Source organism: Opisthocomus hoazin, chromosome 8 (assembly GCF_030867145.1).
Source record: "Opisthocomus hoazin isolate bOpiHoa1 chromosome 8, bOpiHoa1.hap1, whole genome shotgun sequence".
NCBI lineage: Eukaryota > Metazoa > Chordata > Aves > Opisthocomiformes > Opisthocomidae > Opisthocomus > Opisthocomus hoazin.
In genome coordinates, this window is record NC_134421.1 from 71,959,879 (window position 1) to 71,972,951 (window position 13,073).

Here is a 13,073-nt window from a genome sequence, read left to right on the forward strand (position 1 = left end):
TCTAGAGTAAGTAAAAATTCACAATTAAAATTGACATAATGGCTAAATAAACTAGTTTGATACCCGCAATAAGAAATCTCTCCAGCATTTGGCTGATGAGCAAGGCTTCATGTGCTTCTCAAAAGCAAGTGCTAACTACAGTAAGTGAAAGCTGCAAACCCCCCGGTAATTATGCAAATAATATTCCCCACTATAAATCTTCAGCTCCTCATTAGGTTGAGGCCATTAAACCCTTATCTCTCCTGCACAATATTAAGAATCCAAGGGTTAATGGCGTAAGGCTAAGGCTGTACCTTGGTCACAACTCCACTCCATTTTCCTTTGTTCCCGTATTTTAAAATGACAAAATATTAAACGTTTGCTTACCATACTGCAATTATTCTTCAACAATAACATTACCATAGAGGTGGAAAAGCATTGGGAAATGTCTGAAAAACATACTATTACTCAGGTGTACTTAGGTGAAATTTGTTTGGGTTTAAATCGTGATTTGGAAAAATAACACAGGCAATAGATTGTTACTTACACAGCACAGATCAGGCTATTGCTTATTGAAGTTTACTATGTCACCAACCAATAAGCCTTAGAAAACTTTGATTTTATTTTATTTCAGATACAGAGGGCCAAATGAATATTTATAGAGATGCTGAAATAAGTAATTCCATTTATTTTAATAGCAAAGCTCACATAAGTACTTTAAACTTTTTCTCCTCAAAAATACCAATTTTTTCACTATTTAGACTCAAGTATTTAAAAAAAAAAAAAAAGCATATTCATACCTCAGAGAACAACGATTATTGTTACAAAGAAGAGTCAATACAGACTCAATACAGCAAGCAACCACTACATGTAAGAAGTTATAAATCTGCCAAACATCTACAACGGACTGAAATATATGGTGTCAGTTTTCAGCGGAAAACAACCAGTCATATTTGACAAATTCCTTGTCAGGAAGTTTTTATACGTCAGCTCTAATGAAATACCATTCTTTGATACAGAAATTTTCACTAAGCTGGTTCCAAGGTTTGAGCCAAGCATCAAAAATTGGACTATTTGCTGTTGCTCTCTAGCACATAAAGGACTTCAAAAACGACATTTTTTTAATTCTGTTAGCCCGATTTCTAGCCCAGAAATATTATAGATTTCCTTTAAATACAAAGTCATTAATTTCTAGAAAAGCTCTCCTGTATTCTGTGACTTCTCAACACAGAATAATCAAATTTAGTAAATAGACCTAGACTATCATATTACTTTGCCACCCTCTGAAAAAAAGACCTTTAATATTATCCACATGCATAACATGATATAATACATCTGCAACCTTCAGCAAGGTGAGGCTTTTTCTAATGATGCATTCTCAAGACAGGGATATTTGACAAAAAAAAAAGAAATAAAGTGACATACTAACTAACAATAAAGGGAAAAAAAAATAACAAGGAGAGATCTGGTTTCCTCTTCTACCAACACTTTGAAACAAGTCTGACGACACGGTTGTTTGAAAAAATCCAAGACTCCTATGAAAGTTTCTGAACTTACAAAACGCTGCGCCTTCTGACGCTCCTCTTCCGTCGCAGCTCGCTCTCGCAGGATGGCTCGAGTCAAATGCTCATTTGAAGAAATCCTTTCGCGTTCCAGAAGTTTGCCAAACTCGTCATGTACATACGTTTGTTCTTGTTTCAATCTACAGAAGGTGGAGGGAAATTTAGACTGAAGGTGTATTTTCCAAATGCAGTTTAACAGGACATAAACACAATCACTTTGAAAGCAAATCGCCGTAATAAATTATGACTGGCTTAAAACACCTTAACATGAATACTCACTTAAAATTCCAATAGTTTATTTCAGATTAAAGCGTCAAAATCAGAATACAAAGTTCAACAAGTCTTAGTAACACTATTAAAACATACAAAGTACAATATGGTCACAAGCTTTATGAAAATAAGTCTTCAAGTAATAAGAATATGTTGGTTTATTGGGTTTATTTTTAAGGAAGTCTTTTTCCAGAAAAAACCTTCTCTCCGCCAGCCACTTCCAGCTAACAGCTCTGGTCTCTTCTGCAATGGGATAATGTTTTCCTATCTCTAGACATACCATAAACCTAAATACTGCATCTATTTACCGAGCTGCAAAAAGACCGAACAACCATAATAAACCTTTCCCAGCGATTTGGGAGGATGAGATGAAAATGGCCACTGAACTTGTGCAACAGAGTTAATACAGGCAACCCCAGCCCCAGAAAATTCTCAACATTTATACGTCACAAACCATAACTATATTTGAAACCTTCACTATAGTACTTAACCTAAGCACACCATATCTAATCTTCATGAAAATACATAAGCTGTTTAGCTAATAAAACTTATCTGTTGCACCTATGTTGTGACACTGAACAGAGAGTCAGCATGAGAGAACTCAGAAAAGTAATGGCAGTATCTAACGCCGGTTTTCAAATAGATTTTTCAAAAGAGTGATGGAGAGGAAGCTTAAGTATTCTCAGTGCATTTATACATTGTCAAGGGACCTTCAGAGAACAAATCATGATGAGTAGGGTCACTTTGTAAAAGGTACTAGCATTACAGTACATTAGATTCGTCCCCAGGGAAAATATTTAAGTGAGGTGGGGAGGAAAAAAAGACAATTACGAGATGTATTACTGCTGTGCTCAGACACAACCCTCTGAAATGCAGCAACCAACTGGGAATCTTTATAAAAAGTTTATTAAGCCACATCTTCAATTACTCTAGCAAAAAGTCAGATTATGCAGACACGGACCAAATTCCATTAAGTGATTTCCCAAGGTCCCCCAAATTATTCCAGCAGCATTGATATAACAAATCCTTCACACAATCAATGCTGCAGTCAAAACACCCTGGTTGTCTTTTCGACTGGAGAAATCATGTTTTATCTGGAAAGAAAAAAAAGTGTCAAAATAGAAGTCTCAGCAGCTTTTTCTTGTGAGACACAGCAGAGAAAGCATCGAGCATTTCCAGAGACTGAAGCAAGCTCCTTCCTCATCCTTGCTGGATTTTGCTTCCCGCAAGTGGTTCACCCCTAAAAATGTCTTGTCTTTATGCATACTGCACTTAGACTAATTAAAGTATATGAAATCCGATAATATCTGAAAAAAGGCCGCAAGAGGTTCCCACGTTACAAACCCTCCAAAATAAAAAAAAAATTAAATACTTCAACGTTTACATCTAATTCTTGGCAAATTATTCCCATATCTGACATGAGCTCAGTGAATTCTCAAGTCGTCTTCTTCTTCTTGCCCCTGGAATTACGGACCTCTGGGAGGTCTTCTCTCAACCTCTCTTGCAAAAAGAAGAAAGTCAGTTTTCTTAACACTTAAAAATAATGGGCTCCTAATGTCAAGATAAACCCTTTGGTGGCTTAATCTGACTGCTGTTACATTCTGCTTCCCTGCTAGCTACCCTACAGAGGGACAGGATGGTCTTTTCTACTTTTGCCAAAACTCCACGTGTCCTTTGCTGCAACCTTGCTACAAGATGATGGCCCAGAACCTCGTCAACATACGTGAGTCATCTCACTGCCCACCCTACAGCGAGCCATCAAAATTCTTTTCATCGACAGCTCTGCCATCCCACCGAATTAGCGACGATGACAGAGCTGTGGGCACGGCCACCCCAGTGACAGAAGAGACAGCTAGATTGGTCTCTTCTTTGTTGGTCTCTTCTGCCAGGTAACTAGCGATAGGACGAGAGGCAACGGCCTCAAGTTGCATCAGGGGAGGTTTAGATTGGATATTAGGAGAAATCACTGAAAAAGTGGTCAGGCATTGGAACAGGCTGCCCAGGGACGTGGTTGAGTCCCCATCCCTGAAGATGTTTAAAAAAACATGTAGATGTGGCACTTCAGGATATGGTTTAGTAGGAATGGTGGTGTTGGGTTGATGGCTGGACTCAATCTTAGAGGTCTTTTCCAGCCTATGAGTCTATAATGCTGGTTTTCCACAAGTAGAGAACTCAGGGCAAGACTTGCTATTTTGACCTTAACCAGCCCATTTAAAATCCAGGTATCTCAGCACTAGCTCATAGCCATTTCAGTTTTGAACACCATCTTGGCCATGAACGGCTGTATCCTACCACAGCAAGAGAACAACGGATGGGGATAAGACACCCAAATCTCTGCCCAAGTTGTATAACCCTACAGATGATCCTGTAAGTTACTGGTATTCAAGCACATCGTGTGATAAAAATCCCAGAAAAAGGATTCTGTGCCATCCTTTGTTGGTGATCGCATCTCACTGTCATTGCCAAACAGATTCCCCAAGGAACTTCCTTCACAATGGAGTAACTGATAGGAACATGGGGAAAGTCCCTCACTTCCAACTCCCACCTTTGGTAATAATGCATTACAGGTTTTTAACAAATTACTTCTTCCCCATTCCACATACAAAATGATATTAGTAAACAGTTAAGTGACATGTTCTTTCCCAATATATGAAGATGAAAAACAGCATTAAATACTAGCTTGCTCATTGATACCGATAATGATGTGAAATATTTACATCAAAAATTGAAAGATTTTATCTATGCTGTTCCTAACAGTTCACCCAAATTCAGTTTTCTTAGTTACAGACTGCCCTTCAACCTTAAAGTAGGATTTGTTGATGTCTTCAAAAACGCACTTATAACGGTGTAGAAGTCAGCATAAACATCCAAACACAAACCCGTAAGTATTTCCTGGGTCACCAGGTAGTTACCAGCTTTGCAGGTAAGCTGTAACGCCTTCCATAAATTGTTTGACTTGATTCAAAACAATCAAAAAAGAAACACCACCCCGAAATCCCACCACCACCACCACACCCCTGCCCCTCACCTGCAAGGCCGTGGCAGAGGTTCACATTTTGGAGATTTAGGAACCTTCTTGTAATCTCCAAGCTCAATTTCTACTTGCATCACTTAAATGTGTTCACTTTGGGGCCAACGATGTTTTACCAGAGATCATTTTAAGACAACAGTCTTGTCCGCTTTTCTATCTTCATGTTCCACACAAACAAAATCCACTCTTTCAGTCTTTTATGAGAAATGTTGTTTCCCTGATCAACCCATCAGCTCTCTGGGCACCAAATGCTCCATTTTGGGAGGATTTCACTTTGGTGATCAACTAATACTTCCCAGTTATTTTATTCCCTGCTATCTCTAGATAGAAGATCTACAATGCCAAAACGTTCATTAGTCTGTCAGAAGTAGCTTGCACTTCCACACCACTCATCAGCTAGCAGGAGTAATTTATTTTCTCATGTATGACACCAAAACATTTCTTTTGCAACAGTATCACTAAATCTTCTTCCACATGCATCTTTCAGAAATAAAAATATTAACGTTAGTTCCAAGACTGCTTTCTGAGAAATCCCATTACTAACCACCTTCCAGACTAATAATCTCCATTTTCTACTCGCAACAAATCCCCACCTTCTTCAGTTTAACCAGTAATTCTCTAAAGATGCCAAGTGTTTTAGCAGCCACTGTCAAGATTAGGCCTACTGCATTTTCTGTTGTTTTTAAGTAGCTATGTTCCTGTGCTGGGGGAATCAAATTATTTATTCTCTGCTGTTATTTCCTTTTGGTAAATGTGTATTTTGTCTCTTATTTTCCCTTCCTTTCTATGTCAGTAACAGATCTTCTCTTAAGATCTGTTACATCTTTGCCACCGATTCTACTTCAACAGTTCCAGAGCTGGATTGCCTTCTGCTCTGTATTCTTCTTCTGTTCTGTAAGTGGAAAAAAAACAAAATAACCCAAAAAAAACCCCAACACATCTAACTGATTTTAAACATACCAGAATAAAGAAAAGGAAAACTTCTACTTGACTTTCAGCAATTCTCATTTTGACTTCTTGGCTTCCTTTGGCTCCCTGAGTTCTGGCGTAAAGCTTTCCTTGCTGATCCGTATGTCTGCCTATCCATCCACCTCATGGACCTTTCGATCAACTGCAATCCTTTCTGAAGACACCTACTCAATGAGCAACATTCAGAGCTCTTTCCTTCGTGGCTCTTCTTCTTGCCTGGCCCCCAAATACTAGAGAGTTTTCACAGCTTTGTCCCCACAAACCTTTGAATTTGTCTTTGAATTTCCAACTTTCCTCCATATTCCTCCTCCTCTCCTCTAGACAAAGTGTTTATCAGCTCAATTTGTTTTATGAGATGTCTCCTATCATCAAGACGTACTTGCTGATGTCACAATGCGATTCTGCAATTTATGTGCTCATCTCCAGAGGCGAAAGCTCGCTCCTTCACCAGAAGCTAGCCGCAAGCCGAAACAGTCCCCTGCCTTACTGCGCCTACAGGCTCCGAGGCTTGGTGACATCTCTGCATCCAGCTTTGCCAACGTGTTTAGGAGTAGTTTTATTAAACTTCTAGAGCAGGTCACCTCGGTCAAAGAAAGTTTTACAGCAAAGTTTTACAGCAAACATTTTACTGCTTCTTTTTTATCTTCCTTGTAGGGAATTCTATCATAGAAGAAATTTATACTATTTCATGAGCAAATTTTATACAATTTAGGCCCAAAAGCTACTTGGTTTATGTCCTTCAAAAACATCCAAGACTGCCTTGCTCACCGCAGCACCTTAAAGCAAAAATTTCAAGTCTTCCCTATCTACTCTAATCCTCCTTCGTGTGATCAGGAATGTATCAAATCGTACCTACAGAACGAAAATACAACTAGCCAACTTCCAGAAGCACTCACTGGGCTTCTGCACTCACAGCAACTTTTATTCACAAAAAAAGTCCTGAATACACATCTCAACTGATTTAAATTCACCAGAGTTTTAACAAAACAAGTAGGATTTTGAAGTAATTTTCATTTATTTGTGTTACATAATTGGGTGGCTTGTAGGAGCTTAACGAGACAAACACAAGGCAGATACGTGCTGATCCCAAACCTTTGCTTGCATCGACTTCCAGTAGTTTTATTCCTTGACATTACAAATTCATTTTAGTGGCATCCAGCATGTACCGCTGCTGAATAAAGGCAAACATCAGCTAAACCTACAGTAATAAATTATATTATTATCTAGCCAAAAGTAAAAAAAAATAGATAGATGCGCATCCGTAATTTACAAGGAGTTGAACAGCACAACTTGTCAGTACAGTCCACTACTCCCAGAACTCCCCATAAACAGACCACTTAAAATTACATTTTTAATTACAACAAATATAACGGCTCAGTATAATGGTTCTCACGTTTAAGCACAAAGCTCTACTTAACAGACAAGAGACATTACGCGTTGCACTGATCATTTATACAGAAAGAAAGGAAGTGCTTTAAAAAAAGGTGCTGAAACAGCAAAGCAGGCTGCTGGCTATACGTTTTTCTACACAGTTGATAGTTTGAATAAAATACTTCTAAATAATTATGAAATACTGTTTCAAGAGGCATACAGCTATTTAGTTACAGTAGCTGATTTAATGAAGGTATGCAATGCTATCACTTTTCCATAGCGCTATTTGAAAATACACATAAAGCATTCACAAGAACATCAACGTACTAAGGTTTGGATTAACGCTTCACGGTATTTCATGCTCTCAACTGTTTTATAGCACACAATCATAGGCAGAAAGCAACAACTCCTGCCTTTCTACAGCATTATCTTTTAGGACTTCAACGCTCTGAATTAACGCTCTGAAGAAAATTTATGCTTCCATGACACTTGTACTTCTTGCAATTTAGTAAACTAACACCCCATGATTAATTCACTCACCTTCTTATTACCCTTAAAGCTTCTGCCACTCTTGAATTCTACATCATGACTTCTTTCACCCATCCATTAAATGCTTGATGATTGTCTCTTAGTTTACTATGTAGAAAGTGCAGTCCACGGCTCTCACAGAATCACACAATTCTTTAGGCTGGAAGGGACCTCCTGTGACCATCTGGTTCAAATTCCCTGCTGAAGCACGGTCAGGTAGAACAGCTCACCCAGGACCGTGTCCAGTTGGGTTCTGAAGATCTCCACAGACGGAGACTTCACAACCTCTTAGGGCAACCTGATCCAGTGTTTGATGACCTTCGCAGTGTTTTCCTGCATTCAGGTGAAATTTCATGTGTTTCAGTTTGTGTCCATTACTTCTTGTCCTAATCCCCAGATCTCCCTGCTTGCCCTTCTTGTAGATGTGAATGACATTTGTTTTCTTACCAGCTCCAGAACCCTATTCTGATAACCATGACCTTTCGAAGACAATCAAGAGTGGCCTCGCAACAACATGAGCCAGCTCCCTCAGCACTCATGGGTGCAACTCATCAGTCCCCATGGAACCTCTCTATGTCCAGATTGTTTACGTGCTCCTAACCTGATCCTCCTTCACTATGGGTTAAGTCATCTGTGCTCCAGACCGACCCTCTGGTCTCAGGGTCCCAGGACTCCTGAAATCTGGCCTTAACAGCAAAGACAGAGGAAGAGAAGGCAAAGGTGGCTTTAGAGTACCTCCACCTTCTCCGTTTCCTTTGTCACCAGGGACTCTGCTTCACTTACCCCGGGCTTCCTTTCACACTTGATTTTAACACTATATTCTGGTACTCTTGTCTAAATAGACATCTCTATCTGTAGATCTATCTGCTAGTAGATAACTAAAAATAATGACATATTTACATTAAGCAATAGCAAATATAACAAACAACATCTTTAATTTTGCTGTTTATGTGAGCACAACGTTTACAGACTGAAGATAGGAAAAACGTGTGCATACCTTCCTGAAATTTTACTTTGAACAATCAAGTACACACAAAGTTCAATGTTTAGCTTGTTCAGTGGTATTTCAAGTTGTTTTTATCCTGGAAGCAAGAGTACCTCCTTGCAGTCCATGACTGACCCAATTAGCCTACTGGACACACTGCTTATAACTCTGACACTTCAAAACAAGACACTCCTTTCAACTCCCATGCTCGTTCTGGAAATCTGTCTTCAATACAACCCAAACTTGTGAATACTAAAATAAAAAAAACTTATCAGTGAATACCTAGAAAACTGCCTGGGGTTTGTTACGCTAAGATGCAGAGATTCACTTGTTGTATAGGTTTTAATAAAAGCATGCTTTCCAAGTAGAAAAGCGGGTTTTCTCCTGAATATAGCTGTTCTAAATACAGCCAATATTTGGGCAATAAAACATGGGTGGGGAAAGCTTTCGCCAGAAGAAAAGAAATTGTACTGGGTAAAACTGGACACACTTTTGTACTGACAGCCTTCACAGCACTGCACACATCCTGCTTACCTCAAAATAGAGAATAAAAGCACTCTGCCCAAGCCTCTTACCGCCTTTAAAGACCGGACTTGAGAGCTTAGCTACAGGAGAAAAAAATTAAATAATTTCCTTTGTAAAGGAATACTATGACAGCTATGAAGCTTACCCATTTGAATTAAAAACTTGACTCCAGATTCCTCTCAAGGAAATACCTAGATTGAAGTAATTCTCATCTCACTGGAGACAGCAGCCCCTTGGAGTCGCTCAGAGCAGAACGCCATAACAAGCATTACAATTACTGATCACAAGAAGCATACCTAAATGTACAAAGTTCAGATTTTCCTCAAAAAAAAAAAAAAAAAAAACAACCAGAAATATGATTGAACATTGTGGTCACCGAGGGAAAAAAAAATCCTGAAGGAAACTGCAAGAGGCTAGGTAAATCCTGATACAACAGCCACCAAAGATTTATGGATCTCAGAACAAACAGAGGCGTATTTCTCCTTCTCTGGAGATATTCAAGACCCGCCTGGACAAGGTCCTGTGCAGCCTGCTGTGGGTGACCCTGCTTCAGCAGGGAGTCGGACTAGACGACCCACAGAGGACCCTTCCAGCCCCGAACAGTCAGTGATAATAAGAATTTGGACATTTTTGTTATCATACTACCATATTTTGGAACCGCTATAAGACAAATTTTGGACCATTTTATCCCTGAAGTCACTTTAACCAAAATAACATTTGCAGCACGCTCCACCTAAATGTAGTTCTGTTAAAACTGAACATGAACCCTACCATGTTATTCTCCAGGAGCAATCTCGCACCAGCAGACAGATTAAAGGAACTCTGAGAGATGCTCTCTCGTACGTAAGCCAGTTTGTCTTAGATTTAGATTTTCTGAGGGGTTGGCAGGAGGGACAGAGGCAAAACCAAAATCAGCTATACATGTGATTAAAACATCTCTCCCAACCATCTCCTGAAGCAGATCTTCAGACCAAAGCCAAAGGGGAAATACCTGATTTCAGCAGGATAACCTTCTTCCTTCTGCATTCTTCTCTTTCATTCATATCTTTTTTTGTATGTATAAAAGCAGTGAATGGGAGATCCTGGGTGGCGTTTATTATTATACAGTTTCTGAACTAGCTCTGAACATACTTCACACAAGACGAAGTAGAAGAGTATCTATGCGTGAGCACACCAAAGGTTTCAGAACATTAAAGGCTTACCCCACATCTCGAGGAGGAAAACCTCTTTCTCTGCAGCTACAGAAGAGCCCAAATGAAATCAGTTAGGGCATTTCCCCAAGCTACTGGTACTGACTGAGCCCCACCTGGAATGAAGAACAGCTGGAATCTCCTGGCAGTGACCCTGTACCACAGATTATCATTGAACAAGCTACAGGTGAGAGCACACAGCCAGCACACAACAGGCTCCTTCTCTCTGGCTGGCCATCACAAGCACCACAAAAAATAATAGTCATCTCAATTGCTTACTTCATCTTGGCCATTTACTGTAGTTGGCAGTAGAAGAAAAATAACTTTACCTAAATTAATGCATATTACAGAATAAACAGATTGAATACTTCTATATTTAAAAACTTCCATAGAAAGTTGCACTTTAGGTATTCAGAATTTTATATTTTCTGTATGTATCAGTATAAAGTAATTATTTCTATTTAAATGAAACTAGTATTGAAAAACAATGTCAACAAAAACAATTCAAAACAAAATAATATCCACAAAAATAATTCCTCAGTTCTGTAACGACTTGAAATGAGTACTTGGCAACTATTGTACAGGGTCCAACAAACAAGAGAAGTCAGAAAGCACAGCTAGCTCCTCTCTCCAGTTACTGTGCAGCAGAAACAGGAGTTTAAGAAACAAAGCAAGCTCTGATAGGACAAGACGTCTGTTTTCTGTATATCTTAAGAACTACAGAAATACTTTCCAAAAAAAAAAAAAGCATGATAAAACTTCACTGCACACTGAAAACAAGATTTCCACACTTTTCAGACCTGTTTTTTAAATGAGTTCAAGAGAAGAAAACTGTTGATTTCACCACGTGAGTTTATGACATGGTACTGTAATTTTGCACAGCACGAAACACGTTAGCCACACTAAACAAGATGAGTAATTTAATTCTCAATCCAGAAGAATTCACTCTATTGTTTACTTCAAAATATCCATTTCTGTCATTCTTGAAAAACACCTGCAGCTACTACAGATGATCATTAAGCAAAAAGCACCTTTTAATTCACAGACAACAGCAACACACTGAGAAATGTTAAAAAAAAAGTATCAGTTTTGTGCTTCAATGGCCACTACACTTTTTATTTCACATTAATCAAGAGTCCATAGGAAATCTAAAATTGGTAAACAATACTATATTAAAAGCAAATATAGCGCTATATCATTTTCAGCCCTTATTAGGGCTACTGAAAACATATTACACTACTGAAGACGACACATTTTCTCTTCGTTACTTTTCAGGGAACTGATTGCTTGCCAGTTGTTGCATCTTTATTACAGTCTCCAAGCTGCACGACCTGATGGATCTGTGGTGATCCGAGATAAACTCCTTCAAGTCCAAAGTATGAACTGTGTCATTTTTCATTACCTCCAACCAACCAAAATCAAAATTTTTCCGGTTTCGAAGTCCACTATCGGGTAAATCATCCTCTCCTCTTCTCTATAAAAGTTAGAAGAATCTAAAGAGATATCAGTCTTTAAAGTTGGAAATGATCTTTTAATATGAACTCTATATAAGAAGACATAAAAGTAAACCATTTCAGTATAAAAAAACAAAATATCTGTATGCTTTCTTACAGTGAGGGTTTGTTTTTCTTTTAATTAATGTTAATTTTATCCAGCTTCCTTCATCTTTCATTTCTGAACACTTCCATTTCCACATGATACTCCCTCACTCAAAAAGCTTGCACTGACTGAAAATAAGAGTACAATGTGTTTACAGTGGAAACTGTTCAGCGGGTTTTTTTGCTTGGTTTGACACAAGCAAGTTTGTTAATGCAGTCTGACAGACTTGCATAACATCCAAAAATGTTTTGCACAATGCAGTTTAGGCCATGATGCAATATTAATGAATGAATAATGTTTTTGAGTACTGAGTTTCAATATTTCATGAGAGCACGCTGACTGTGCCATACAAAGCTGCGGCTGAAAATCACTGCAGCTGACTAGGGGATTTGAAAAGATGCGAGAGACACCAGGAAAACAACGTTCACCTGAGCTGAGGTCTGAGAAGTGTGAAATGGATATTTCTCCTACTCAATTTCCAGTAACCGATTCTTCACCTGACTGCAAAGTCAGATAAATCATCTGAAGTTCATCTGACTCTGCAAAACATAGTTAAGGGCTGAGATATACAAACAAATTATCTGACAGGCAATGCCTTTCCTTCAGAAAAGTCTCAGCACGGCAAACAAAAAAGTTCTTCTACATTGAAGCGATTTCCTGGTACTATTTACATATTAAAAACATTATTTGCTATTCACATTAGACTTTGCATACTACAGGTGCAGGGGGCTATTCCTAACTTCAGTAGCAACCACATTCCTGAAAAATCTGTCCTAAAATTTCATTTCTAAACCCATTATTTCAGATTATGCAAGTGTTAACAGAAAATACCATTTTTTCTGCACCGTAAAGCCATGCTGTAAGGAGGACACATTTTGCCTTCTTTTCTACACTCACATTGCCCACATGTGCCAGACAGGCATTTTTTATTTTCCACTGTACCTTACTTTGCTCTTTTGGCAAAGATTTGCATGAATTGTATTTTAAATGATGCATTGCCCTGGATAAGGGCTGGAGGGAGAACCCAAAACACTACTAAAAAGCACCTGTGGGAATGCAGAAAA

General features: G+C 38.7%; 1 protein-coding gene across 2 annotated transcripts in view; it reads right to left on the bottom strand.

Annotated features, from left to right (window-relative positions):
• Window positions 1-13,073, bottom strand: part of CHCHD3 (coiled-coil-helix-coiled-coil-helix domain containing 3) — a 179,173-nt gene that overhangs the window by 118,035 nt on the left and 48,065 nt on the right. For both annotated transcript variants that reach the window (XM_075428453.1, XM_075428452.1), the window contains exon 4: window positions 1,537-1,681. In XM_075428453.1, the coding sequence (XP_075284568.1) occupies window positions 1,537-1,681 (145 nt within the window). The remainder of the gene's footprint in view (window positions 1-1,536; window positions 1,682-13,073) is intronic.